The sequence below is a fragment of the Papaver somniferum genome, unplaced genomic scaffold (assembly GCF_003573695.1).
Source record: "Papaver somniferum cultivar HN1 unplaced genomic scaffold, ASM357369v1 unplaced-scaffold_99, whole genome shotgun sequence".
Classification (NCBI taxonomy): domain Eukaryota; kingdom Viridiplantae; phylum Streptophyta; class Magnoliopsida; order Ranunculales; family Papaveraceae; genus Papaver; species Papaver somniferum.
In genome coordinates this window covers 8349592-8375701 of record NW_020653081.1, presented here as the reverse complement: position 1 = coordinate 8375701, position 26110 = coordinate 8349592, and the positions used below count along the sequence as shown (strand labels likewise).

Below are 26110 nucleotides of genomic sequence, written 5' to 3'. Positions count from 1 at the left end.
TCAGTCGGACAGATTTCAAAGTTTCCACCTGAGGTAAGTGTTGCAAAAAATAAGAAAGAATGCCCACTCTAAAAGTTAAAAGGAAAATTATCAGTTATGTAAATATACTAAAATTTCTATGATATAGAATAATATTTTATTTTTTAAATATAAATAATTTGATGTATAAATTGTGGAAAGAGTGATTCTAGAATCACCAAGAATCACCAAGAATAATTTCCCCTGAGAGAGATAATCCGTGGAGCCAATCCTAGGAAAAAGTAGGATGGATGGGTTTGAGTCCCACCCAACTGTCTCTCTCATGACAAATTTCGGTTCATTTTTTCGGAATACGTATTTTTCAAGGATAAATATGGGGGCCATGGAAATTAATTGGGGGCCATGACACATTTTATATCCACACCAAAAAATATATGGGATTTTCAAAAATGAGGGTGAAATACTTATTTTATCTTTCTCTAATAACTAAACCTAAAATCATAATACTAATCGAGTGAGGCCCCCATTCTCTTTTCAAAACAAAACTCTTCTTCTTCTCCTCCCCTCTCCTCTCTCTACACCTCCATCTTCTCCATTAACGACTCGGAGGAGATTTTTTTCTCAACCGATTCTTCGCGTAATCGTCGATTAAAATTAATCGACGACTAACGATTAACTTCTTCTACAAACATGGCTCGTACGAAGCAGACCGCTAGAAAGGCAAATCAAATATCTAATCTGGTAGATGCAGTTAATGTAGCGAAGGAGCATCAGAGACTGAGCCAAAAATCAAATCAGCCGGTGAAGGAAATGGCTCCAATCAGAAGGTATGTTCACTAAAACCCCCAACTATAACTTGGGTTTGTGTTTAATTTGATGTTCTACTGAAAAATTAGGGTTTGAATCGGGAAAATAGAATTCTCAGAAATTGAGTCGTTAATCACTAGGTTTTATTTCTTAATGATTTTGCGGATGCATGTAAATTTCATCAAAAATCGTTAACCATTAGGGTGGCGGAGAAAACGATCCTTGCTGTAATCGTTAACCATTAGGGTGGCGGAGAAAACGATTTTGCGGATGCATGTAGAAGTGTATCGTTATCATGTATTGTATTAACCCTATGAAAGATGTATGACTTTTACAATTCAATGAAATGGTTTTATGAAATCAGAAATTATTAAAAAAAATAAAAATAAAAAACAGTTTGAGTCATCAATATTAGAGATGTATAAAAATCGACTCTCATTTAATATGAAAGGGTCGTCTGTATATAGTAATGCTTAACTGACGACCCTTAGAATGATAGCTACAGAGAGTAAAAGATTTTGTAGTCGTTCGGTTCTAAATATATAGAGTTAACGACTCTATATAACCTAAAAGATGGAGTCGTCATCTTTTAGGAACCTCATTGACAATTTTTCATAACTGAACAATGGAGTCGTTTATTTTGGTGCCAATTCATTGACAACTCTAAAGGGTCGTTAGTTAATTATACTCACGACCTAACGACCCTCACACTGAGCTGTTGCATAGTGACCATGAATCGACCACTTGGAGCACCATTCATGCGATTTGAAGAGTATACGAAGTTTACCTGATTGTTTAGAGCTTGGGGTTCCTCATTTTGAGTGTTGGTTCATTCATTTTGAGCAATGGGATCTTCATTTTCACCATTGTTCATAGCTTCCTCTATCAACATCTCCTCATCAAACATCCAATCCATATGATTAGTTGAGACAATCTTGCCATCAACGCAATCATTGTTGTTGTTTGAAACTTCACCAACATCATTTCCTCCACTAGAATCACTCATTTCAAATAACCCTAAGTTTTCCCCCAAAACTCAACTTCTTCTTCTCCACAACACAAAAACACAAAAAAAAATTATCAAATTTTTATCCCTAAATCTGATTTTAATCTACCCAAATTAATTAACAACTAATCAACACTCAATTAACACTAATAATCCAGGGGTAGTTTAGCCATTTCTAAGAATGTGGGATAAGGGATAACTTCCAATTAATATTTCATGACCTTTTTGATCCTGTAGCTAGGGGTTCCCAATTACCATTTCAGGGCCCCCAATTCAGCCCTGCTATCTTTACCGTCTATAAATGACGTACTCCAAATACCTATCACAATATTTGTTTTCGAATATAATAATACAGCTCCCGGTTTTTAAGAGGTGGTTTGAGTGTGCTACCGGTTATTAGATATAAAAATACAACTTCATTTGAATGAAAATATTAGGAGTAATTTGTCGTTACCTCCCCGACAAGATCGTTAATTTGAGTTATCTCCCCTACAAAGATTAAATTAGCACAACCTCCTTTCATCATCTATTCCGTCCAAATCATGGTTAGCTGAGTCATCAGTTATACACACATGGACAAAACCAAACAGGTGGTGTTTAACTACCCAAAATGCCCTCATCTTCTATTTGAGATGTGTATGTTCTTAAACCTGCAACACAGGTGATTCTTCTCTTTGATATCAAATTCACATCTGATTCTTAAACTATGAGCCGACAGTATCAATCACCACCACCAGGAAGGAATGGTGATATCAAACCTTCAAAGCAAATCCGCCAACGACCCAGATTCAAACATAACAATAACTATCAGTACCATTTTCAAACAATTTTTTTTTATAAGCATCATCTTCAAAGTCAAGAACCGCCACCTCCATTAATTAAAACACATGCTATAGAAAACATTACTACTGTCTACGCCACCACCATAATCCTCTTTCCTCGCTTTTCATCGAATGGGGGTTTGCTTGATTCAAACACCCGAAGCAATGCTACTGTCCATACGGCCACCTACATTTTTCTCAAAAATGTTAACAGCAGCTTCTATTATAAATCGGAGCACAGGAAATTTTCCGATCAACATAATTTCCTAATTTGGTGTCATATGGGTGATTGAAATACATGAAATCAGTCACAATTGAAATCTAGATAGAGAATGTAAAGAAATACCTAATTAATTATAATGGAATTCGAGACCAATTCCATCAGGAATTTCATGAAATCTCTCCTAGTCTCCTACCTTACTTCCCAATAGATTTGATACCTCCTCACTCATCTTGGCTTTCAACTCAAACTCCTAAATTCAATTCAGAGTCTCGAGCAAACCAAACCCCTGAATTCGAAATATTCAGTGATTTGGAAAAATAAAATTGCTAACCCTAGTTTCTTAAACCCCTGAATTCGAAATATTCAGTGATTTGGAAAAATAAAATTGCTAACCCTAGTTTCTTTAGGTGGAGCATTTGGAATTGAAGATGAAGAAATCAAATTGATTTTTTTTTTTCCAATCTTACTGCTCCACAACTGTGACCGCCATCAATTCACATATATTCTCTACCTCCACCGCCAACACCACCTCCACTTACGGCACTGTTTTCTCCATCATCCACCTCCTTCGTCACCATTTCCTCTCTATCCAGATTTCAATTAGTATATATTTATGTTATTGGAGGGTATATTAGGTAAGATATGTGACACGTTTTTTTTTCCAGGTGTGCATAACCGGGATCTTAACGGAATATGCTAGCAAAGGAGGTTTTCCTGATATAACTTTTGTAGGGGAGGTAATTCAAATTAGCGATTTTGTTGGAGGAGGTATTGCAAATTATCCCAAAATATTATGTCGGCGAAATTATTATTTACCACTAATGGCTTGAGGGAATTTTTATTTTATTACTAGCTAAGCGATATTATTATTTTAAACCGCTAGCCAACAAAATTGCTATAGATAATAACCATAAACGCAAAAATAGAATCACCATAAAGGTAAAAATTGAGACGCACTAAAACGAAGATATAACCTGGTTTTCTTTCTTTCTTATCGGGATACAGGGAGAAAGATGAAAACCAGGATTCTGAATGAGAATTTATCGATCCCATTTGTTTTTTATGTTTTGCAAAGCTTTAAACAAAAGCCTATTTATTTTCCATTTTCTCACATAGTCTTTCTTGGACCGAACAACAACCCCTTGTTTTAAGATGTCAAATATTATTAACTAACACTAATTAAATTAGTTGTAACATTAATTAAAATGACTTGAATCAATACTAAATAAATAAAAATAACTCAAGATTAAACATTTAAAATAATTCGAGATCGACCAATTTTCAAAAATTCATTTTCGGTGTTTGATCTTGATATAATTTGTGTGTTTGATTTTTGTTCAAGTCATTTTTTATTTAAATTAAATTATTTTCAGGAGTACTCAATTAGGATTGCTGGGTAATGCATCTATACTATTTCCAAATTTATGAAAATTCATGTTCTTGGATAGAGAGTTTTTGAAAGGCAATGAAATTCTCAGTTATTGGATTTAAATTTTCAAAGATTTTGAGAGACTTTTTAGTTGAAATAGGTTTGAGAGAAGTCTCTCCAAAATATATGAAAACATAATCGCTTCTAGCAGAGTGCAAGATATTTTATAGTAGAATATTTTCTTGTTTTTAATCTTAAAACCTAAGTCAAATTTGGTTAATTTGAACACGCGCGTCTCCTCCTGTAAGCCGCCGTTGATGCCTCTTGGAGGTGTCTATTGGAGATGAAGAGGTGTCTTCAATGAACACGAATCCTTCTATCTATAAGCATGAAGATGTTCTCTCATTCAATCGCATCAAATCTTTCTGTTTTGTCTCTTCTAAGCATCATCAGATAATTTATTATTGACCGTTATTGGTTAGATCAAGTACTAGAAACCTTGAATCAAATTAAGTTTTTATATGGATTCACTGTTTGAAGGCATTATATCACGTACCCATTTGTGATAGCCAATATGATTGGGAGGTCGAAATAATTGTCTAAAATAAATCTTCACAGATCCTTGAAGTCGGAAGTACAAAATCTTTGATTGTGTTTTCATCCTCTCCTTTAGCGCAATTTTCTAATAAAACATACATACTGAATGCTACTAAATAAAGTTTTACATTTATAATCATTAGCTTGGGAATTTCATGGGAGGTGCAACTGTAGACTTGGATGAATGTTTTCCAAGTTGACGAGATTTTAATAGTCATTTTTGATGCAAAATGAATAAATCTTTAGTTCGTTGATCCATTTCAGAGCCTCAAGAAGTATCTTTGCCTTTCCATATAAAGGATTAGTTTCCCATCCATACCCTACCATTCTGAGATCTAAATTCAATTTATAGAAATAAAAAATTATAAATTCCATAATATAATCAGTAACCATAAATGAAGCATCAACGAAGATCAAACAATCTTGACTTTGCCTCATATTCCATGATCCTGTTTTGTAGAATCCTTGGAGTTCATCTAACAAGAGAAATAGTTGCATCATCTTCAAATTCTAATATAATTACAAGGTCTTGAAGTTTAGGTAGAACATTGTTAAAGACTAATGCTCTTCTATATTTCCAGATTGATTAATAAGTAATTTTATTACAACAACAAGGATAAATATATTTTATTTTATTGATAGATTCCTTTTCCTAAATAAAGCACCTTGGAAACAAGTTTCCAACAAATAATTTTAACTCTAGGAAGAAAATATTTATTCCATTGTAAAACTTGACTATGGTCTGATCTTTCCTACAAATTTATGCACATTATAGATTTTTCATTTTATATATGTGTAAAAAGAGAGGTGCCAAGTACACCATCAAATTTTAATTCGGAAACTTGTATGGACAAACATGTCACAATCTGTAGCACAAATCCATAGTAAAGATCTGATACTTGATATGAAGATAACTTTAACTTGGACAGTCTAAGAAATATCCAAGTAATAACCTCGTAAGTACCAGAACTGTTACTGAACTGAATTCCAACAAGAACAAGTCTTGTAATCTTTATTTCAAGATATGAATTATTAAGAACAAATATTGTAGGTTCTATACAGTCTTTTAGGTTTACATACTGTTTAAATTTTTCAACGTACTACTTGTGGTATTTATGTTAGAGCATTGCTCGTTCGAACTCACAAGTGTTTCTATATCAAGCTTGTTGTCAAATTTAGTTGATCAAACTATGTATTAATTTATAGTCTACAATTAGTCATGTCTCGGATTAGGATAAAAGTGTGTAGTTGAGAATCAAACACCACTGCGTTCTACCGCTTGAAGGCGAATATCAACCAAAGTTTTTGGAGAACTTCTTCAACGCAAGGTAAGTGAAGACTGAACCACCTATTTCTCAAGTTCATCCTTCTATCTGTGAGACGAATTCGCATGACTAATTAGACTACCACAAGCATATCAAGAATATCGAGTCAAGTTTATCTTGGTAATATCATTCTCGAAATATATAAGACTAAGCTTAATGAACATTTGTTCATACTTGATAAATTTCGGTTATGAACAATTTATGGTTCATAATCTAAATCGTGATTCAAGATTATCATTCGAAAATATCCTGGAACAGTGATATGTGTCATTGATGTTATTTGGGAATGTTTCGAATTGATTTAGTGAGAAATATATAACTACTGTAAATCTGGATACATGACAGTATGCATACCACTTTCACATACTGGAAAACTGTTATAGGTCCGGAGCGGAAGTACATGTACCCAGTACACGTACCGACGTATCTATAGTTCGAAAGCAATTTTTTGGTACGCATACCCAGTATCCATACCATAAAAAGTATGTTTCTCAATAGTACGCATACCTAGTATGCATACTGTAAAGGAACTGTTGGTTTTGAAATTGGAATGGTATCCATACCCGGTACGAAAACCGGAAAAGTTTCGTGAGTTCCTGAACTCGTTTTTGTCTTAAGGGTACCCACACACGGTAATGTACCATGACAAAAATAGTCACGAACAAGGTAGAGTATACGTACCCGATACACGTACTTGCCCTGTCGAATATTTTTAGATGCACAAAAATTATTTCTATGAGATAATTGGCATTTGAATAAATCTCAGAAAACACTATATAGACATGATTGATCACATTATAACCTATGGATGTGACTCAAACTTAAAGTCTTAAATGTTATATGAAAATGATTAAGCTTATGGTTAAATCGGCTAGTTTCAGCTAACCGACCATGAACAATGTCTTTATACGCGGTTCGGATACGGTTCATCCTAACCAGAGTGTATATCTTGATATGTCAATAACCTTTCAAAGAGCACCCAATAATTTGTTCGTCAATATGTATGGACTAACTCCAATATAGTTCTGAGAGCACCAGCTTATAAAGCGAACTCAATCAAGAAATATACCAAAGAGTTATATCTCAATTTCTCAATACAATCTGCAATCGAATAGATATGAATATGTGAGCCCGATTTATATGAGAAATAACTTGGACGGTACCAAAGACCAATGCCAAGTGCCAATCAATTACTATCCAACAGTCAAGGTTGGGTTTACCAATTGATTGAACTATGTACAACCTATGATATTTCAATTATATAAAAAATATAATGTGGAAAAGAAATAACAAAGACACCAGAAGTTTTGTTACAAGTTAACTTCAGAATGGAATGTAGTTAAGCCCTAACCAAGTCTCACACCGATTAAGGTATAGTCGCGTTCCTTACGCCTGTTGAACCGCCGGATTCTGCGCACTTGATTCTCTTAGCTGATCTCACCCACAACTAAGAGTTGCTAAGACCCAAAGTCAAAGACTTTTAAAAAAATGTGTCTCCCACAGATAAATCTATTCTGATAGATAAATTTTTCTCCCGCAGAAGTACCTATGAAGTTTTTTGTTCCATCTTTTGATAAATCAAGGTGAACAAAAACCAATTGATAATACGGTCTTATACTTCCGAAGAGAAGCCTATAAATATCAATCACCTCACAATAACTTAACTATATGGTAGTAGAAGAAGTTATTGTGGAATCACAAAGAATGAGACGAATAGCTTTGTGATTACTTTTTATATCTTACCTTTTGGAGATAAATCTCGAGCAAATCTTAGAGAAGATAAAACTCAATATGATAGAACAAGTAAGAACACAACACGCAACCACAGAGAAAATAGTTGGGTCTAGCTTCACTTATCCCAAATGAAGTCTTCAAGTCGTTAACCTATAATGGTTTTGGAAAAACGTAGATTAAAGAAGAATTGCTCTAGTCGCAACTAGGACACATGAAAGTGCCGGGATTAGGTTTTCCAGATTGCTAAAGTTCTCCCTTACATAGTTTCAAATCAGGGTTTGCTTTCAATCAAAGCCAAGATACCTTAGTAACAAAGCATTCAATATTCACCGTTAGATGAAAACCTGATTTAAGATTCAAGCTAAGTCTGCTTAAAACCAAAGAAATATCTCTCCACCGTTAGATGGACTTAGCTTGTTACACACAAATGAAAGATACCTTCATTTAGATATGGGTAATCGTACCTAAACGTGTATATTGAGTTGGCTCAATAATAGTTAACCGAAGTTAGCCATATGAACACTTTTGTCTTAACCACATTCATCTAGCACTTATAGATCAACTATGATAACCAATCAATCATGAAATATAATCAAATGAATCTAATTGTGTTTCAAATAGATTTGTTCAATTGTTAAATATTTCACAGAAATATTTATGAACCAATTGAATCGAAATTGGATTGATTCGTAAGAATCAATTCATGAACATTAAGCCACGGTTTGCAAAGGTTGCATTCCTTAATTCATAAATGTATTTGTTCATGAGTATGAAAAACATACTTAACCGATTTTAGAAATTCAATCAGTAAGTTTGCAAACATGTATGCAAACTATATCTTCCGGACTTTGGTCTTGTCTAGCAGTTTGCAAACGGGTATGCATACTGCTGTCCCGGACCTTAACTCAGGTAGAACCGTTCGCATACTGGTATGCGAACTTGGTTCCCGAACTTTAACAGTTAAAACAGTTTGCATATTAGGTATGCAAACAAGTTTTTCGGACCTGAATCATATCAAAACAATTTGCATACTATGTACGCATACTGTGTTGTATCCAGACAAAGGTTTTTGTTCTAAACGCCCATTTCAATTGTTGAAACAACCTTAGAAGACGACAATAGTTGTCTCACACAAACTATTATCTTATAAGTAATTTTTAAGTGATCGAATGACTAGTATGAAATTTTCCGAGTCGACATCAAATGATTGTCTCACAGATTTCATGTAAGATATTTCAAGGAAATTTTCACATGATCATCTTTTGACTTATTATTTAGTTTCCAACAAATAAATTGTTTCTAACTAAACTCGTTAAGAATATGATGAACGTAGCTAAAGAAAAAATCTTCAAACACATATTTCGAGCAATAGATAACCGAGTTAAACTCAGCTCGAAATATCAAATGTGTATAATATAAAAGTCTATATATCTATACGACGTAGTCTCATTAGGAGATAGAATAGAATATACTTTTTAGTGATAGATAAGTTTTAGTCTCCACAAACCTTTTTTAACGAAGTTCCTCCAAGCTCTCCTTAGTAGATCTTCGTCTTCAATCGATGAACGACGTGAAGTCTAAAGCTCAACTACACATTCTATCCTAATCCGAGACATATCTATAAGTAGACTAGAAATCAAGACTTATAGTTTTGATCAACTAAACTTGACAAACAAGCTTGAGATAGCAACCCTTGCGAGTTCGACCGAGCAATGATCTAACAATATCCCCCTTTGTCAATTTTAGTGACAAAACTATCAACACATATGAGTTACAAAATAAATAAACTTTGTAGCTTCTCATACATCATGCTTGATTTCCTTGGTCCTTCAACATTCCTTGAATTCTTCGCTACTCCAAGTACTCCAGTGATTCTTAACGTGTTCAACTCAGCATCATTGTTGTTGAAGATCCGTAGCCATAACAATAAGAAAAAATATGAAAAACATATGTTCTCAATCATTGTTATACAATGTCATAGTATTATTACACATCATCAAATTCCAATTGTATCACAACTTTGACAATAATACGGTGATATGTATCACTCCCCCTTAGTCAATACTTCCATCTCACAATGAAAACCGCTCCCACTTACATAATGATCTGTAAACCATATGTATATAGTGTGGACTACCAAATGATTCTCCCCCTTTTTGTCAATATAAATTGGCAAAGGTTCGAAAATTTTGGGATCATAATGAAATTCTCAAAGATATAATTCATGACTAAAAGAGAACATATCAACTTTGTTTCGATGATTTCACATAGTGGAAACTTAGTGTATTCATCAAGGAGTTTATGAAGATACAAGATAACCCCTTTAATATTCCACAGTCGCATTCCCCACAAAGATTTGGCAATTAAGCACAAGTTCAATTAAGAACTCTCCCCCATAAAATGTCATTCCCGAAAGAACAACAAGAGCGACCTTACTTTTAACAAGAAAAGAAGGATTTCTTTGGACATTAAAAAATTACATGAAACATGAATTTGTTTTCAGAAAACTCGAATAAACTAATCACAAGAAGACCTTATAGATTAATTTAGTCATAAATGCTCAATATAAGAAAACTTACAGATCCATACATTGCTTTCACATAAAAGTGGATCAGGGAAAGATCAATACTATGGAATATTCAAAAATCCATTCTATCTTTTGTAAATATTTGCATAAAGACATAATAGACTTCACTTTTGACATATATGAGATAACTATAGTTCACGGACGTAAACACACATATCCCATAAAATATTTTTGCAATATATAAAACCAAAAGATTAATACTGCAAAATCATCTTCCAAATAACTTAGAATTTAATAAATAAATCTAAAACATTGGAAGATGACAATCGTTGGCAATATCTATGTGTAAACACAATATTTGCTATTCCAAACCCTAGTTATCTTTCTTAAACACAAGAGTAAATTCTCATAACAAGTTCCCTAGATAAATTAAATCAACATCTAGAAACCAAAAAACAAACTCCAACTAAAGTCAAAGAACATTTCCGGAACCCTCACGAGTCTTAAGACCTTTGATCTTGTGATTGACAGCATCTACTGATTCTTCGAAAAAGATATCCTCATTGAGAAGATCTTTAACACGCGTCTTCATGAGAACAAGGTCAGAGTTAACCTTTTTCAACTCAGTTCATAACACATCGAGATTCTTCATAGTATCAACAAGCTGCAGTTTTGCTTCCTCAAAGTATTTAAGAAAATCATGAACCACCTAAGCAGAAACCATTTCATCATGATTTATATCTTGACGAGTATATGCATGATAGCATGAGACATCAGAATAGTCATCAGGATTTTTAGCGTTGACATCGTCAGCATCTACTAGGTTTATTTTCCTTTTCCATTTGGAACCGTAACCCATACCTTTATCAAGAAACCCTTTTGTAAAAAGTGTGAGAAGGAGATGACATCCTTGATATGATAAAAATAACCTAGAGTGAGATAACTCAACTTCAATAGGTTAGGTATATAAACGGTTTCTCAGGGAGTATATTTTTAGGGTTTTTCGGAGTTGGTTTGTGACACGTTACAAAGGTACCAGTATGAACACATACTTAACCCATAAGAGGGAACTTATAAACAAGAACTATAAAGTTATTTTCACAAATTAAAAAGAACACAGTAAAATTTTGCTATGTGAAAATTTTCTTTCACAATTTTTATCTCAATAAATTTTATATTCCCTTAGGAGGAAAATTTAGAGCACAAGAGAAGCAAACTAAGCATAACTTAATTTTTCAAAATTATAGAAGATAGACACTAGAAGAAATTCTCGACACTAAAGAAATACTTATCAAAGATGTATGTAGAGGGTAGTCTAGCTATGAACGATAAGAAAATAACTCAACTAATCAGAGAGCAATTTACCAATAAGTATACCTGATTATTAGCATATCTTACTCAACATGATTTTTCATGAGTAATATTCCAAACCTTGTGATTAATTAACACAAGTATGATCTTTATGATCATCAAATGAAAATTGTTCATGGTTAATCCTCTTTTTCCTTCTAATTTTGGAGGAAACCCTTTTTGGCGTGAAAAAGTATCATAAAACTTATTATAATAAAAGTAAGAGACTAAGTTTGAAGCCTTACCAGAAGAAGTTTGTTTGAAGGATTTTGACAGCCTGTTGATAAGATCATTGTATCCTTCAATTATCAGATTTAAGTTGTCCTTCATATCTCCATTATTATTTTCACATTCTGGTACCTTTCTCACATTTTGAATATCATCCCCTACCTTAATTTGAGATGGACATTTCTAAAATCTTCTTGAGCGATTTGTGTTGACGATACTATTGCACGTTCGAACGTTAGACGAGCAGATTGAGCTGACTTTCCTACAATCATTCTCAGGGTAAGTACTAAAACCAATTGGTTTAGACATACAAATGTCAGTTACACCTTTGAGGATTAAATTTAAGGTGTGTTGAAGTCGACCAAAATAGTTGTCATTCAACCTCAATTTGCCTTTCCGTTAAACACGTCATTTTGAATCACAAAAGAGACATTTTCTGATCACCGGAGTAATTAGAGTGAGTAGGGTTAACAACATTGTTAGAAGATTTCTTCATTCTGTGAGATGTGTTGATTCCTTGATTAGTGGAAGGTGCTAGCACATCATTAGAAACAGGAAAGGTTTGCAATTTAGCTTCTGAAACTGGTTTCATCAGAGAATCATGATTACATGTAGTCAAGTTTTCTAATAACACACTTGAGTCAGAAGCATTTGGTATAGTGGACTCCACAGAACAACCTTTACATTGAATAGAGATATTACTCAACATGCGTTCGATTTCCAATTAACCTCGAGCAAGGTTCGAGATGAACAAACTACGACATTTTCCTCACGAAGAATCCTTAATTTGGAATCACGATCCTAAACCATACCAATAATCATATTGACTTTGTGTCTCGGCCTATTGATTTCAACTGTCTGGAATCTAACCAGTTTTAGAATCGCTGCACTCTCTTGGGCTGCTTCTCTTTATACTTAATAGTCAAACTCGTCAGTAAGATAATCAGGTAACGCTTATCAATACTTGTCTGTTTCGTGGGAACATAATGTTCATCTATATGTGATATCGACAAGTCTCTCTCTTCAATAGATTTCATAGAAACAGAACTTTTATTTCTGGTGATGCGTTTATCTAAGATAACACTTATATCCATAGAGTCAGATTGCTACAAACACAGACTTATGAGGTCTTTAACGTGTTTGCTTGGTCTGGTACCTTTGAAAAAGCGGGTGTATAACAACCACACTCAATAATTCATTCGAAAATCTGTATGAACTAACTCCAATATAATTCCGACTTTCGAGAGCACCAGCTTATAAAGCGAGCTCAATCAAGAAATATACCAAAGAGTTATATCTCAATTTCTCAATACAATATGGAATCGAACAGATAGAAATCTATGGCCCCTATTGATATGAGAAATAACTTGGATGGTACCAAATACCAATGCCCAAGCGCCAATCAATTACTATCCAACAGTCAAGGTCGGATTTACCAATTGATTGAACTACGCACAACCTGTGATATTTCAATTATATAAAAAATATAATGCGGAAAAGAAATAACACATACACTAGAAATTTTGCTAATGAGGAAACCGCAAATGCATAAAAATCCCGGTAACTAACCCATATTTGAATACCACACTGTATTAAGCCGCTACAGACACTAGCCTACTACAAGTTAACTTCAGACTGGAATGTAGTTGACCCCTAACCAAGTCTCACACCGATTAAGGTACAGTCACGTTCCTTACGCCTTTTAAACCACGCCGGATTCTGCGCACTTGATTCCCTTGGTTGATCTCACCCACAACTAAAAGTTGCTACGATCCAAAGTCGAAGACTTATAAACAAATGTGTCTCCCACAGATAAGTCTAATCTGATAGATAAATCTGTCTCCCACAGAAGTACCTATGAAGTTTTTTGTTTTATGTTTTGATAAATTAAGGTGAACATGAACCAATTGATAATCCCGTTTTATACTCACCTCACAATAACTTAACTATATGGTAGTAGAAGAAGTTATTGTGGAATCAGAAAGAATGAGACGAAGAGCTTTGTGATTACTTTTTATACCTTACCTATCAGAGATAAATCTCGAGCAAATCTTAGAGAAGATAAAACTCAATACCATAGAACAAGTAAGATCAAAACACGCAAATACAGAGAAAATAGTTGGGTCTATCTTCACGAATCCCAAATGAAGTCTTCAAGTCGTCAACCTATAATGGTTTTGGAAAAACCTAGTTTAAAGGAGAATCGACTTTAGTCGCAACTAGGACACAGCAAAATGCCGGGATAAGGTTTTCCATTTGATAAAGTTCTCCCTCATATAGTCTTTCAAATTAGGGTTTACTTTCAATCAAAGTTAATATAGCTTAGTAAGAAAGCATTCAATATTCACCGTTAGATGAAAACCTGAGTTAAGATTCAAGATAAATCTGCTTAAAACCAAAGCAATATGTCTCCACCGTTATATGGTCTTATCTTGTTACACACACATTAGATATACCTTCATTTAGATATGGGTAACCGTAACTAAACGTGTATATTGAGTTGGCTCAATAATAGTTAACCGAAGTTAGCCATACGAACACTTTTGTCTTAACCACATTCATCTAACACTTCTAGATCAACTATGATGATCAATCAATCATGAAATATAATCAATTGAATCTAATTGTATTCAAAATATATTTTTTCAATTGTTCACTATTTCACAGAAATATATATGAACCAATTGAATCGAAATCAGATTGATTTGTAAGAATCAATTCATGAACATTAAGCCACGGTTTGCAAAGATTGCATTCCTTAATTCATAAATGTATTTTTTTCATGAGTATGAAAAACATACTTAACTGATTTTAGAACTTCAACCACTAAGTTTGCAAACAGGTACGCAAACTATAGCTTCCGGACTTTGGTCTTGTCCAGCAGTTTGCAAACGGGTATGCATACTGCTGTCCCGGAGCTTAACTCAAGTAGAACCGTCCGCATCTTGGTATGCAAACTTGGTTCCCGGACTTTAACAGTTAAAACCATTCACACACCAGGTATGCAAACAAGGTTTTTGGACCTGAATCATACCAAAACAGTTTGTATACTAGGTACGCGTACTGTGTTGTATTCAGACAAAGGTTTTTGTTCTAAACTCCCATTTCAATCATTGAAACATCCTTAGAATACGAAAATAGTTGTCTCACACAAACTATTAGCTTATAAGTAATTTTCAAGTGATCGAATGGTCAATACGAAATTTCCGAGTCGACATCAAATGATTGTCTCACACAAATCATGTAAGATCTTTCAAGGCAATTTGCACATGATCATATTTTGACTTATTATTTAGTTTCCAACAAATAAATTGTTTCCAAATAAACTCGTCAAGAATACGATGAACGTAGCTAAAGCAAAAATCTTCCAACACATATTTCGGAAAATAGATAACCGAGTTAAACTCAGCTCGAAATATCAAATGTCAATAATATAAAAGTCTATATATACGACTTAGTCTCATTAGGAAATAGAATAGAATAGACTTCTAAGTGAAGATAAGTTTTAGTCTCCACATACCTTTTGTTGATGAAGTTCCTCCAAGCTCTCCTCAGTAGATCTTCATCTTCAATCGATGAACGCCGTGAAGTCTAAAGCTCAACTACACATTTTATCCTAATCCGAGACATAGCTATAAGTAGAGTAGAAATCAAGATTTATACTTTTGATCAACTAAACTTGACAAACAAGCTTGAGATAACAACGCTTGCGAGTTCGACCGAGCAATGCTCTAACATTATTTGCTTGGCTCCAAAGCTATTTTAGCTTAAACCTAAAGCAGCCTTTATTTTGAAAGTCTATATAAGGGAGAACCTCAAGCAATTGGAATTTTTGAATCCTGACACTATCTTTGTGTGTCCTAGTTATAAACTAGAGTCGTCCTATCCCTCAAACCCTTATAAGGTTTGGCGACTAAAAAGACTTCACTTAGGGATTCGTGAAGCCATGCCCAACTATCTTTATCTTGATAGTTTGAGTATCCTGATATAGTTTTGATTGTTGAGATGCTCACTAAAACAAGATAGGTAAAAATCGCAAAGTTATCTTCGTGTCAGACTTCGTGATTCCACATGTTTAATACTTGTGAGGTGAATAAGAATCTAGGATGCTCTTCGGGAGTCATAAGACCGAATTTTGAGGTTAGCTAGACTTTTTTTATTGCTATCGATTTCCAGTCTCACCTTGATCTACGATCACAAAGGAAATCATATATAGGCTTATCTTTGGGAGGCAGATTGGTTTAAAGTCTTCAATTGAGTTGAAACAACTCTTAGGATGTAAAGGACGTCTACTAATGGAATCAATTGCGCGGATTCATGCTGGGATTCAAGAGGCGTAAGGAGCGCGGCTGTAACTGAATTTCTATGAGGGTTTAATTCGGTCTCAACTACATTCCAGTTTGAAGTTATTTGTAGTAGCCTAAAATCTGTAGCGACTTAATACAGTTTGGTGTTTAGTATGGACTAGGTCCCGGGGTTTTTCTGGATTTGTGGTTTCTTCGTTAACAAAGTTTCTGTTATCTGTGTTATTTATTTTACATATTATATCATTTATCTTTATAATTGAAACATCACAGGTTGTACGTAAATCAATCAAAGTAGATATATCCATTCTTTTTTGTTGGATACGACTTGACTGATTCTTGGATATTGATCTTTGGAATCGTCCAAGTACTCTCACACGTAAATCAGGTTCACGGACTTGGGTCTGTAAACTTTCTGATTGTAAGAGAAATAGATACAACTCTGAATATTATTACATGATTGAGATTCATTAAGCTGAACTCTCAGAATTGTATTTAGGTTTATCCATACAGGTTGCCTAAGAAAAAGTTGGTCGTGTATTATTCTGATTGAAGATCAACAATATAATGCGGAAAAGAGATAACACAAGAAATTTTGTTAATGAGGAAAACAACAAAGTAGAAAAACCACGGGACCTAGTCTAGAACATGAACACCATATTGTATTAATTCGCTGTAGATACTAGCCTTTTATCAGACTTCTGACTGGAATGTAGTTGAGACCGAATCGACCCTGCAAGAAATTCAACTTCAGTTATGCTCTTTTATTGTATGTCTCTTCTATATCGCAAGACCCTAGGCGACACGATTCCCCTCGCTGATGTCCTTTGCAGGCTCAGGAGTTTCTTAAATCTAAGTGAAACTTTTATGATTATTCCACCTCTAACAGAAAGTCTATTTTTTTCCAGATATATATTCAGTCAAGGTATAAAATTTATATGTAAGAGGGGTCTTTAAAAAAATAAGATGTCAAGCAAACTCAAGATTACCTTGAACTTGTTATCTTCAAAAGTTATAGATATGCCTAATTGACCTCACACAAATAGTCTAAAAATCAAACTAGAAATGATTTATATATCTATCTTGTGGAATACCAGAGTCTGAGAAAAATAGTACTCTGTGATTTCCACCAATCAAGTTCTTGATCTAAAGCTTCGAAAACTTAGAAGATCAATATGAACAAGATCCAGATAACAAAAACTATCAAGTAAAAGATAGTCGGACCAGACTTCATAAATCCCTTAGTGAAGTCTTTCAAAGTCGTAACTCAATACAGTTTCACCCGAGGAAACCTAGGTTTTGAGAGGACGACTCTAGCATAACTAGGACAAGGATGTTCTATGATTGAGATTATAGTATGCAGGGAGTCCTCTACGTATATTGATGAACAATGTTGAACAAATCAGGCTCGTGAACTAGTTTACATGTTTATGAATTGCTCTACATCCAAGCAATCTAAACTTATATATATATATATATATATATATCGTGCATGAAAGCATGTGAGAAGTCTGCTTGAATCGCAAAGAAGATATGTAAAACCGTAAGTATATGTAATGCACCAAGTGATTTGCAAGAAAGATATGGTTAAGTGGTTATGGAACCGTCAAGAATAAGTAGATTAATATATCATAAGACTAATTCAGTTCGTGAGATGTACTCAAAGTCGTCTTGTAACTCGAGAACTTTTTAATTTTGTCAAGTTCGCAAACTGTCAAAATAGTTTGTGTACTCGGAAATAAGAGGTATACATGAAACACTTCAAAATTATCTAGATGGTGAATTGTATAAATCAGTCGTGTACCGTTGAATAAAGTAATATCCAATACTATCTCAAATTCGACTAGTTCAGGAAATGAACAATTAATTCAGTAAAAAAATATCAAGTTTTTGTATTTAGAAGTACAAGTTTGTGAACTTTAAGGACTAACTTGACTTACTCCTTAGCTTACATTCTTCTTTGCAAATGTTCATCATTATATTTAAGTTATACAACTTATCTCAGTAGATAAAATGATAGATGATATGGGTAAATATGGTAGGCGGTCTTCACATATTTTTGTTGATGAAGTTTCGGTTGACACCGTCGTTTTTCCGTCTTCAATCTTCAAGAAAAGAGAAAAGGCATTTTTACAGTATTATTTATTAAAAAAAAAATATTGTAAATGCATAGTTTTGTTTTCGTTTGAAAGTTTTAAGTTTATTTTATATTTTGACATTGCAAGTGAACAACTATGAAGAACTAGCCAACAATAACTATTTTCAAAATTTCAAACTTTTTATTTTTCTTAATTTCTCCACACTATTTGGAAAGTTTCCTCTTCTAAACCCATATCGTGGATTCAAGTCTCGCGCATTTGTACTTTGTACTATGCTGTTGAAGTATATCCAATGATATAAAGTCTTTCTAGTGCACGTTTGTTCTAACTCTAGGAAAATTTCTTACTTAATAATCGGCCAATGTAACTACTAGTAACTAGTAATCACATTGTTTAAATCTCTCTTTTCCATAGTATTAGGAGAATCTTCTCAACTCTTTTACTTAGTTTTTGTATTGACAATCGTCATGGTCTCACGTTCGTGCTACTTAGACCCGTTAATCCATGCTATATTTACTTTTCCTATTTTGCTTTTAATTCCAATTTGCAATAAAAGAAAAAGTATATGCCGTTTGAAGTTTGAACTAGCTTGCTTTTATTCTTTCTATCATATGACCATATCTCCATCTTATTTGGAGATCTTCCGTCTAATAAAGGCACCCGGGCAGGCAGAGTATCAATTTCAGCATTTAATAGTCGACAAACTCAACAACACTCTTAACATTTCTTTCAGCATTTAATATTCAATGGTGAATTGTTTAGGTAACACTAACGGTAGTCAACTCAAGAGGGTTGCCGTTGTCTGTTTGACTATAAAAAATGTTGAGACTCCTGGCGTCAAAAAGGTAAGAGGCATAAAGCTGGTTTATGCGATTTGCGAAAATTATAAATATTCATTTACTGTTTGGCTAACTGTAAATCCATTTGATTGGGTCGTTTGTAGTTTTTACTCGACATCTTTCCAATAGAAGGTGTAAAACACCTGAAACATGGAAACCTAGATTTTTTGTTTTTTCTTTTTTTTTTTTGAAAGGGTGGAAACCTGGTGAGTTTTCGGCCTACTTAATTGTTTCAGGCATGTCAAATCTTATTCCCATTTAGACGAGGGGATAAAGGGTATTTAAAAGAACAAAACTATTATTGAGATATACCGGAAATAATTAGGGAATATTTTACTGTTCATTGTCGGCCTAATTTTTGAATGCCGATAATCAAATCAGTATGGTTTTTCCATGCCGACATAAATAGTAAATATCCTTCAATTATTTCCGATATCCCCTAATTAATTCTTCTAAATTATCCTTACTAGTTAATATTATGTTTCTAACCTCATCCCTAATACTTTATCTACTCAAAACCGATTATAAATGGGATTTTTTTCTTTTCCAGATTATTTTTTTTGTTTTTGTTTTCAAAATTTGGGTTCAAAAGAGTCCTGTTATTAGGAGGGAAAAAATGGACTTGAGGAGGGAATGAAAATTTGGAAGGAGAGATTGATTTCTTTTTAAAAATGGGGAAATGTCTATAGAGCCCTTGAACTTAAAAGAGTTAAAACTTACCGGAGATAATAGAAGTATGATGGTAGTAGTTTAGACTTCAACCTTGTAAACGTAAAGGTCAATCCCCATTCCCAACTTCACAAACATTTTTTGTTTCAATTTGTGCTTCTAGACAGAAATCGTTAAATGAGTAGACCAAAAACAGACGGAAAACCAATAAATTATCTAATCGTGGTAATTGTAGTCTTTTCCTTTTGAGTATTGGAAGTCCACATTTATTAGTCACCCTAATTCTCATCGATCTCCATTTCACAGCTGCCTGTTAGCAATGGTGTTGGATACTTGGATTGTAAACCTGAGCATAATAAAACATACTTGGATTAATTCCAAAACCGTACCCTATTATGGATAAATGCAACAAATATCCATCTATCCAAAATTTCTCTAAGGAAAAACTCATTGTGATGTTATACACTTACCAGTGATTCTTGTACATTTGTACTTGTCCATGATCAGAAAAGTTGAGAGACTAAGAACTTTCTCCATGATTTTTCAAGATGAGTAAATAACATCGTGAAGTTGTTCAATTTGGTTTTACAAAATAATTAGGGTTTTTGGGAGAAAAAGATGAACAATGTGCAACTCGATCTAGCGAGGGTATGGTAGGTACTTCAGAAATATTTATGTATTTTCGGTCTATATCCATTTGACTAAGTACTGACTTAAGTTTGATCTATTTTCTTCCCTCCTCAAATCCATTCTTTCCCTCATATTAACATGACTCGTTCAAAAACATCGTAGGTAGTGTGAGTGTCTTATCGGCAGATTATTATTGATTTATCAAAAACAACAACCAAAAATTAACTTATGTTCTTCATTTTTATAGCCCAGTTCTTGATGTTTTTGATCAATGAAGAACATCAATTTGGAATCCCAATATGCTCTTGTTTTTCATGGATGATTGATCACAATCGGTTGATATAGTCCTCCATAAGTACCAATTGATTAAAAAAACTCAAACAAAACGAAACGATGGTTATTTTGCATAGAAATACGTTGATAATCGCTCGGATTAGGTCCTCCACACATGTCGATCGTTAGAAACTCAAATTCAAGAGTTATTCTGCAAAAACTTTAAGCCAGAATCAGCTAATATAAATGCACTTATCAGCCGATGTAATCCTGACATTTTCTGAAAAAGCGGGGGTATAACAACCAACCACATCCAATAATTCGTTCGGCAATCTGTATGGACTAAACTCCAATTTAATTCTGAGAGCACCAACTTAAAAGTGAGACTCAATCAAGAAATATATCAAAGAGTTTTTATCTATTTCTCAATACAATCAGCAAATCAAATAGATAGAAATCTACGAGCCTTGGACGGTACCAAAGACCAATGCCCAAGTGTCAATCAAGTTCTATCCAAGAAACAAGGTTGGATTTATCAACTGATTGAACTACGCAGAACCTGTGATATTTCAATTATATAAAAATATAATGCGGAAAAGAAATAACACAGACACCAGAAATTATTTTAACGAGGAAACCGCAAATGCAGAAAAAACCCCGGGACCTAGTCCAGATTTGAACACTACACTGTATTAAGCCGCTACATACTCTAGCCTACTAAAAGTTAACTTCGTATTAGAATGTAGTTGAGCCCTAACCAAGTCTCACACCGATTAAGGTAAAGTCGCGTTCCTTACTCCTCTAGAACCACGCCGGATTCTGCGCACTTGATTCCCTTAGCTGATCTCACCCGCAACTAAGAGTGTTACGACCCAAAGTCGAAGACTAATAAACAAATCTGTCTATTGTTTATTCAGTTTTTGTTCTGTCTTTTGATAAATCAAGGTGAACAGGAACCAACTAATAATCCGGTATTATACTCCTGAAGAGTAACCTATAAATATTAGTCACCTCACAATAACCCAAATGATTACAGGAAAAATTATTGCGGAATCACAAGAGTTTGAGACGAAGAACTGTTACGATTACTTTTTATATCTTACCTATTGGAGATAAATCTAGAGTAAATCTTAGAAAAAATAAAATTCAATGCGATAGAATAAGTAAGATCAGAATATGCAACTACAAAGAAAATAGTTGGATCTGGCTTCACGAATCCAAAATGAGGTCTTCAAGTCGTTAACCTATAATTATTTTGGAAAAACCTAGGTTAAAGGATAATCGACTCTAGTACGCAACTAGGACACATGAAAGTGTCGGGATTAGGTTTTCTAATTGCTAGAGTTTTCCCTTATATAGTCTTTCAAATCAGGGATGCTTTCAATCAAAGCTAAGACAACTTAGTAACAACGCATCCAATATTCATCGTTAGATTTAAAATTCAAGCTAAGTCTGCTTAGAAATAAAGCAATCAATCTCCACTGTTAGATGGTCTTAGCTTGTTACACACAAATGAAAGATACTTATGTTTAGATATGGGTTACCGTACCTAAATGTGAATATTGAGTTGGCTCAATAACAATTAATCAAAGTTAGCCATATGAACACTTTTGTCTTAGCCGTATTCATCTAACACTTCCAACACATATTTCGAGAAATAGATAAGCGAAATAAACTCGGCTCGAAATATAAAATATGTATAACGTAAAAGTATATATAGCTATACGACTTAGTTTCATTAGAAGATAAAATAGAATATACTTCTGAGTGATAGATAAGTTTTAGTCTCCACATACTTTTTGTTGATGAAGTTCCTCCAAGCTCCTCAGTAGATCTTCGTCTTCAATTGGTGAACGCCGTGAAGTCTAAAGCTCAACTACACATTTTATCCTAATCCGAGACATAGCTATAAGTAGACTAAAAATCAAGTATATAGTTTTGATCAGCTAAACTTGACAAACAAGCTTGAGATAGCAACGCTTGCGAGTTCGACTGAGCATTGTTCTAACATTTTCATCGATCATTTTGCTTATAACTCTTCGTCTATAGTTGATTATTTTTTTATTTTTTTTGCCTTGGACTTAGATATTCATTCTCTACAAGATAAATATGAGAATTCTTGTATTTGGACAAGTTCCAATCGGTCTTGAACCCTATAAATTAAAGTATTATATGTAGAGATGGATCCGTTATATCAACTGATTCTGACAAAAAAAAAAAGATTTGCAAAAAAACTCTTGAATTTAAGTTTTGGGGATTTTAATAAAGTGCCACACTTCCAATATGCAGTTTCTGAAAATGCCACCGTTTTTTTCAGAGTTTATTAAATGCCATACTCTTGACTTTTATCATCCCGTTTTTTTGAGATAACGGTTAACGGCTGTTAGTCTATGTTAGTGCATACGTGGCATTAAATAACCCGTCCAAAATTACATAGAAGCCCCTGAATCAGTTAACAGGGATTGAGTTAACCGGCTATAGAGTAGTGAGTTAACTCGCGACTCGGTGCACGTGAGAAAAACGTGCAAGATTTGCTAACGGTCGGAATACACGTGGGATCAATCTAAGAGAAAAAATCGACGATCCATATTTTACCTGGATTTATAACGGTCTTATTCATCATCTTGAAGCTCTATATATACTAATGAAGATCCCAAACTCTTCATTAGTCAATTTCTTCAGAAGTTCAACACATAAAAATGAGCCAAAAGGTTATAAACTCTCCAGGTAGTAACAGTTGCAGTAGTAGTAGCAAGAGCAGCAGCAACAGCAAATTTAGACAGCAAACTACCCCAGATCTATGTCCAACATGTGAACAAGGAAGTCATGAGTCTAAGGTTTGTCCCTGGATGTACTCTAGATGCAAACATATACCTTGTAATGGTATAAGACAACTACTAAGATCCAGCACAAGAGAAACAGATGGAGAAATGTTCTTGAAGTGTTCAAATCCTACCTGCACCTACTTTGAATGGTTTGATTCTGCCAGTCATCCACTCAAATCCAAGAATATCAAGCTACCCAAAGAGAATTGTTGTTGTGCTTGTGGAGAAGAGACCCACTGTTACAAAGAATGCCCACTGCATAAGCAAGAATGCTACAAAGAGCAATGCAAGTCAATAATGCAGCTGAGAAGATGCAAAAATGAACACAATAGAAACATTGCTTACCTGATCTGCACAGATTGTGAAGCATTTAGATGGGTATCAGACCACCTTTTCATTGCAGCAAAAAATAGGGTTATCCATTCAAGTTTCAATCTCAATGCCATATGTAAGGAACTTCAAAAGACTATTAACATGTAATTAGTTCTTAACTAATATCATTTCCATTCATAAAGTAAGATTATCCATCAAAATAAAACTGAATTCTGGTACATAAAAAAAAAACAGATCTAACACTATGATATCAGTGTCTAAAGCAAAAAAAAAAGATCTAACACAACAAGAAGCACACACACACTTCTACTTCTTCTTAGCCTTGCTTTTCTTTCCCTTTGTGACAGGAATATGTTGACTAACAGATCCAATACCAGTAAAGTTCTGACTGAAATTCAGAACATCTTGTGTAGATCCATGGGTGCTAGGTTCTGCTGGTGCTCTTCCAAAGTTTTTAGGTCCTGTTGACTCACCAACAAATGAAGATGTACCTCTGGATTTGTTCACCTTTGCTTTACCCCTTGCACTGCTACTTTCAGGATGATCTCTACTAGTGAAGGTGCAGTTTGCAGCATCATACTCGGTGCTTGGCATGAATCCAGTTGGGTTTTTACCAACATCACCACCAGCACAGGTTCTCTTATTATGACCAGCAGTAGATCCACACTTTCCACATTTCCTTTTCTTCACCACAGTTTCAGGTTCATCATAGCTCCTCTTCCTCTTCTTTGCTGGTCTTCCAGTTTTTCTTTGATAAGGAGGAGGCTTTAAGTTGATGTCCATGGATGCCTGCCAATTAAGATAAGAAGAAGAGAAAAGGAATGAGAAAGTTAAAGTAAAGAAATGAAACCCTAACCCTAAAAGAAATGAGAAAGTTAAAGTAGAGAAAAATAAGGATATAATAAAGTAGAGAAAAAGTAGAGAAAAATAAGGATATAATAAAGTAGAGAAAATGTGAATGCATCACATTCAATAATATATTTAATGCTGAAAAAAGTACCTTATCTTCCCAGTTCCATTCACTTATGTCTTCTAGTGGATTTACAGCATCTGCATATATGGTCCTATAATATTCCACAGAGTAGTAAGGAGCACAATAACTGTTCAACCAATCAAACAAATGTGTCAGTTTACAGAAACAAAAGTAATAGCATATTACAACCCAAAAGTAATAGCATATTACAAAATTTCTTACTCTTTCCAGTTTGGCCTGAGCAGTTTCAATGCACATACAGCATGTTGACAAGGGAATCCCCTTAGCTGCCATTGCAAACAAGTGCATTGTTTGTCTACAATGTTCACTGTGAAAATTTTCTTGGTAGACACATTAGTTACCAAATAAACCTGTCCAACCACACTTCCTTCTGTATCAAACTTCCCAACCAAGTCAAGCATCTTATTTATCAACTTAACAGCAGCAGGGACCAAATCATTTTGATTCCACTTAGCAGATTCTTCCCTTCTCTTAAATAACAAACCCATTACTAACTGACCATACATCATGCCTAGTTGGATTATTGGTTTATCTCTCATATTAGAACTCATAGAATTAAATGATTCTGAGAAATTGTTATTCATATGCTCACACAACAGCTAAGGGGATCAAAATAAGCCCTAGACCAAGTACTTGGATCTTCTTTCCTAAGATATTCACCAGCAGCCGGACTTTCTTTGCATATGTTGTCAAAGTGCTCCTACATTATAGTAACCTGAGTTATTATATAACCTACTAACTATGAATCAAAAAACATAGGGATATTTAAAAAAGAGAGGCACAAACCTGAAAATGCCTCACTTTGTAAGCTTTGCATGCATTCCACAATAAGTTGTGCAAGGTTGGTGCCTTGTGGTACTTCTTGAAGTTCTTGTACAAGTGCCTGAAGCAATATCTAACTCTTGCACCAGGGAAAACCTTTGGAACAGATTCCAACAACCCTTTTTGCCTATCAGAAATAAAGGTAATTCTGCCAGCATGATGTGCATTGATTGCTGGAGCCAAATCCTTGAGGAACCCAGTCCAGCTCTCCTTGGTTTCACTCTTAGCCACCTTAATGCCTAAAGGCACCAGAGAATTCTGACCATCAATTGCTGTTGCAGCCATTAGAACACCACCACGCTTGCCAGTTAGATGGCATGCATCTAAACCTATGACTCCCCTGCAAGCTTTCTGAA

The 26110-nt window shown here is 34.3% G+C and overlaps 2 protein-coding genes and 1 long non-coding RNA gene across 3 annotated transcripts; all 3 read right to left on the bottom strand.

Moving 5' to 3' along the window:
* Positions 1-2536: 2536 nt before the first annotated feature.
* LOC113346282 lies at positions 2537-3391 on the bottom strand. Its single transcript, XR_003358464.1, has 2 exons — positions 2960-3391; positions 2537-2800 (listed from the first exon to the last, which is right to left on the bottom strand). It is a non-coding gene; the product is annotated as an uncharacterized LOC113346282 (long non-coding RNA).
* Positions 3392-24244: 20853 nt separating this feature from the next.
* On the bottom strand, positions 24245-25505 carry LOC113346395. The gene is made up of 3 exons (XM_026589928.1): positions 25134-25505; positions 24939-25038; positions 24245-24727 (listed from the first exon to the last, which is right to left on the bottom strand). The coding sequence occupies exons 1-3, from the start codon at positions 25481-25483 to the stop codon at positions 24245-24247; spliced, it is 933 nt and encodes a 310-aa protein (XP_026445713.1). The 5' UTR covers positions 25484-25505.
* A 7-nt stretch (positions 25506-25512) lies between these two features.
* LOC113346393 lies at positions 25513-26045 on the bottom strand. The gene is made up of 2 exons (XM_026589927.1): positions 25719-26045; positions 25513-25632 (listed from the first exon to the last, which is right to left on the bottom strand). The coding sequence occupies exons 1-2, from the start codon at positions 26037-26039 to the stop codon at positions 25513-25515; spliced, it is 441 nt and encodes a 146-aa protein (XP_026445712.1). The 5' UTR covers positions 26040-26045.
* Positions 26046-26110: the final 65 nt, after the last annotated feature.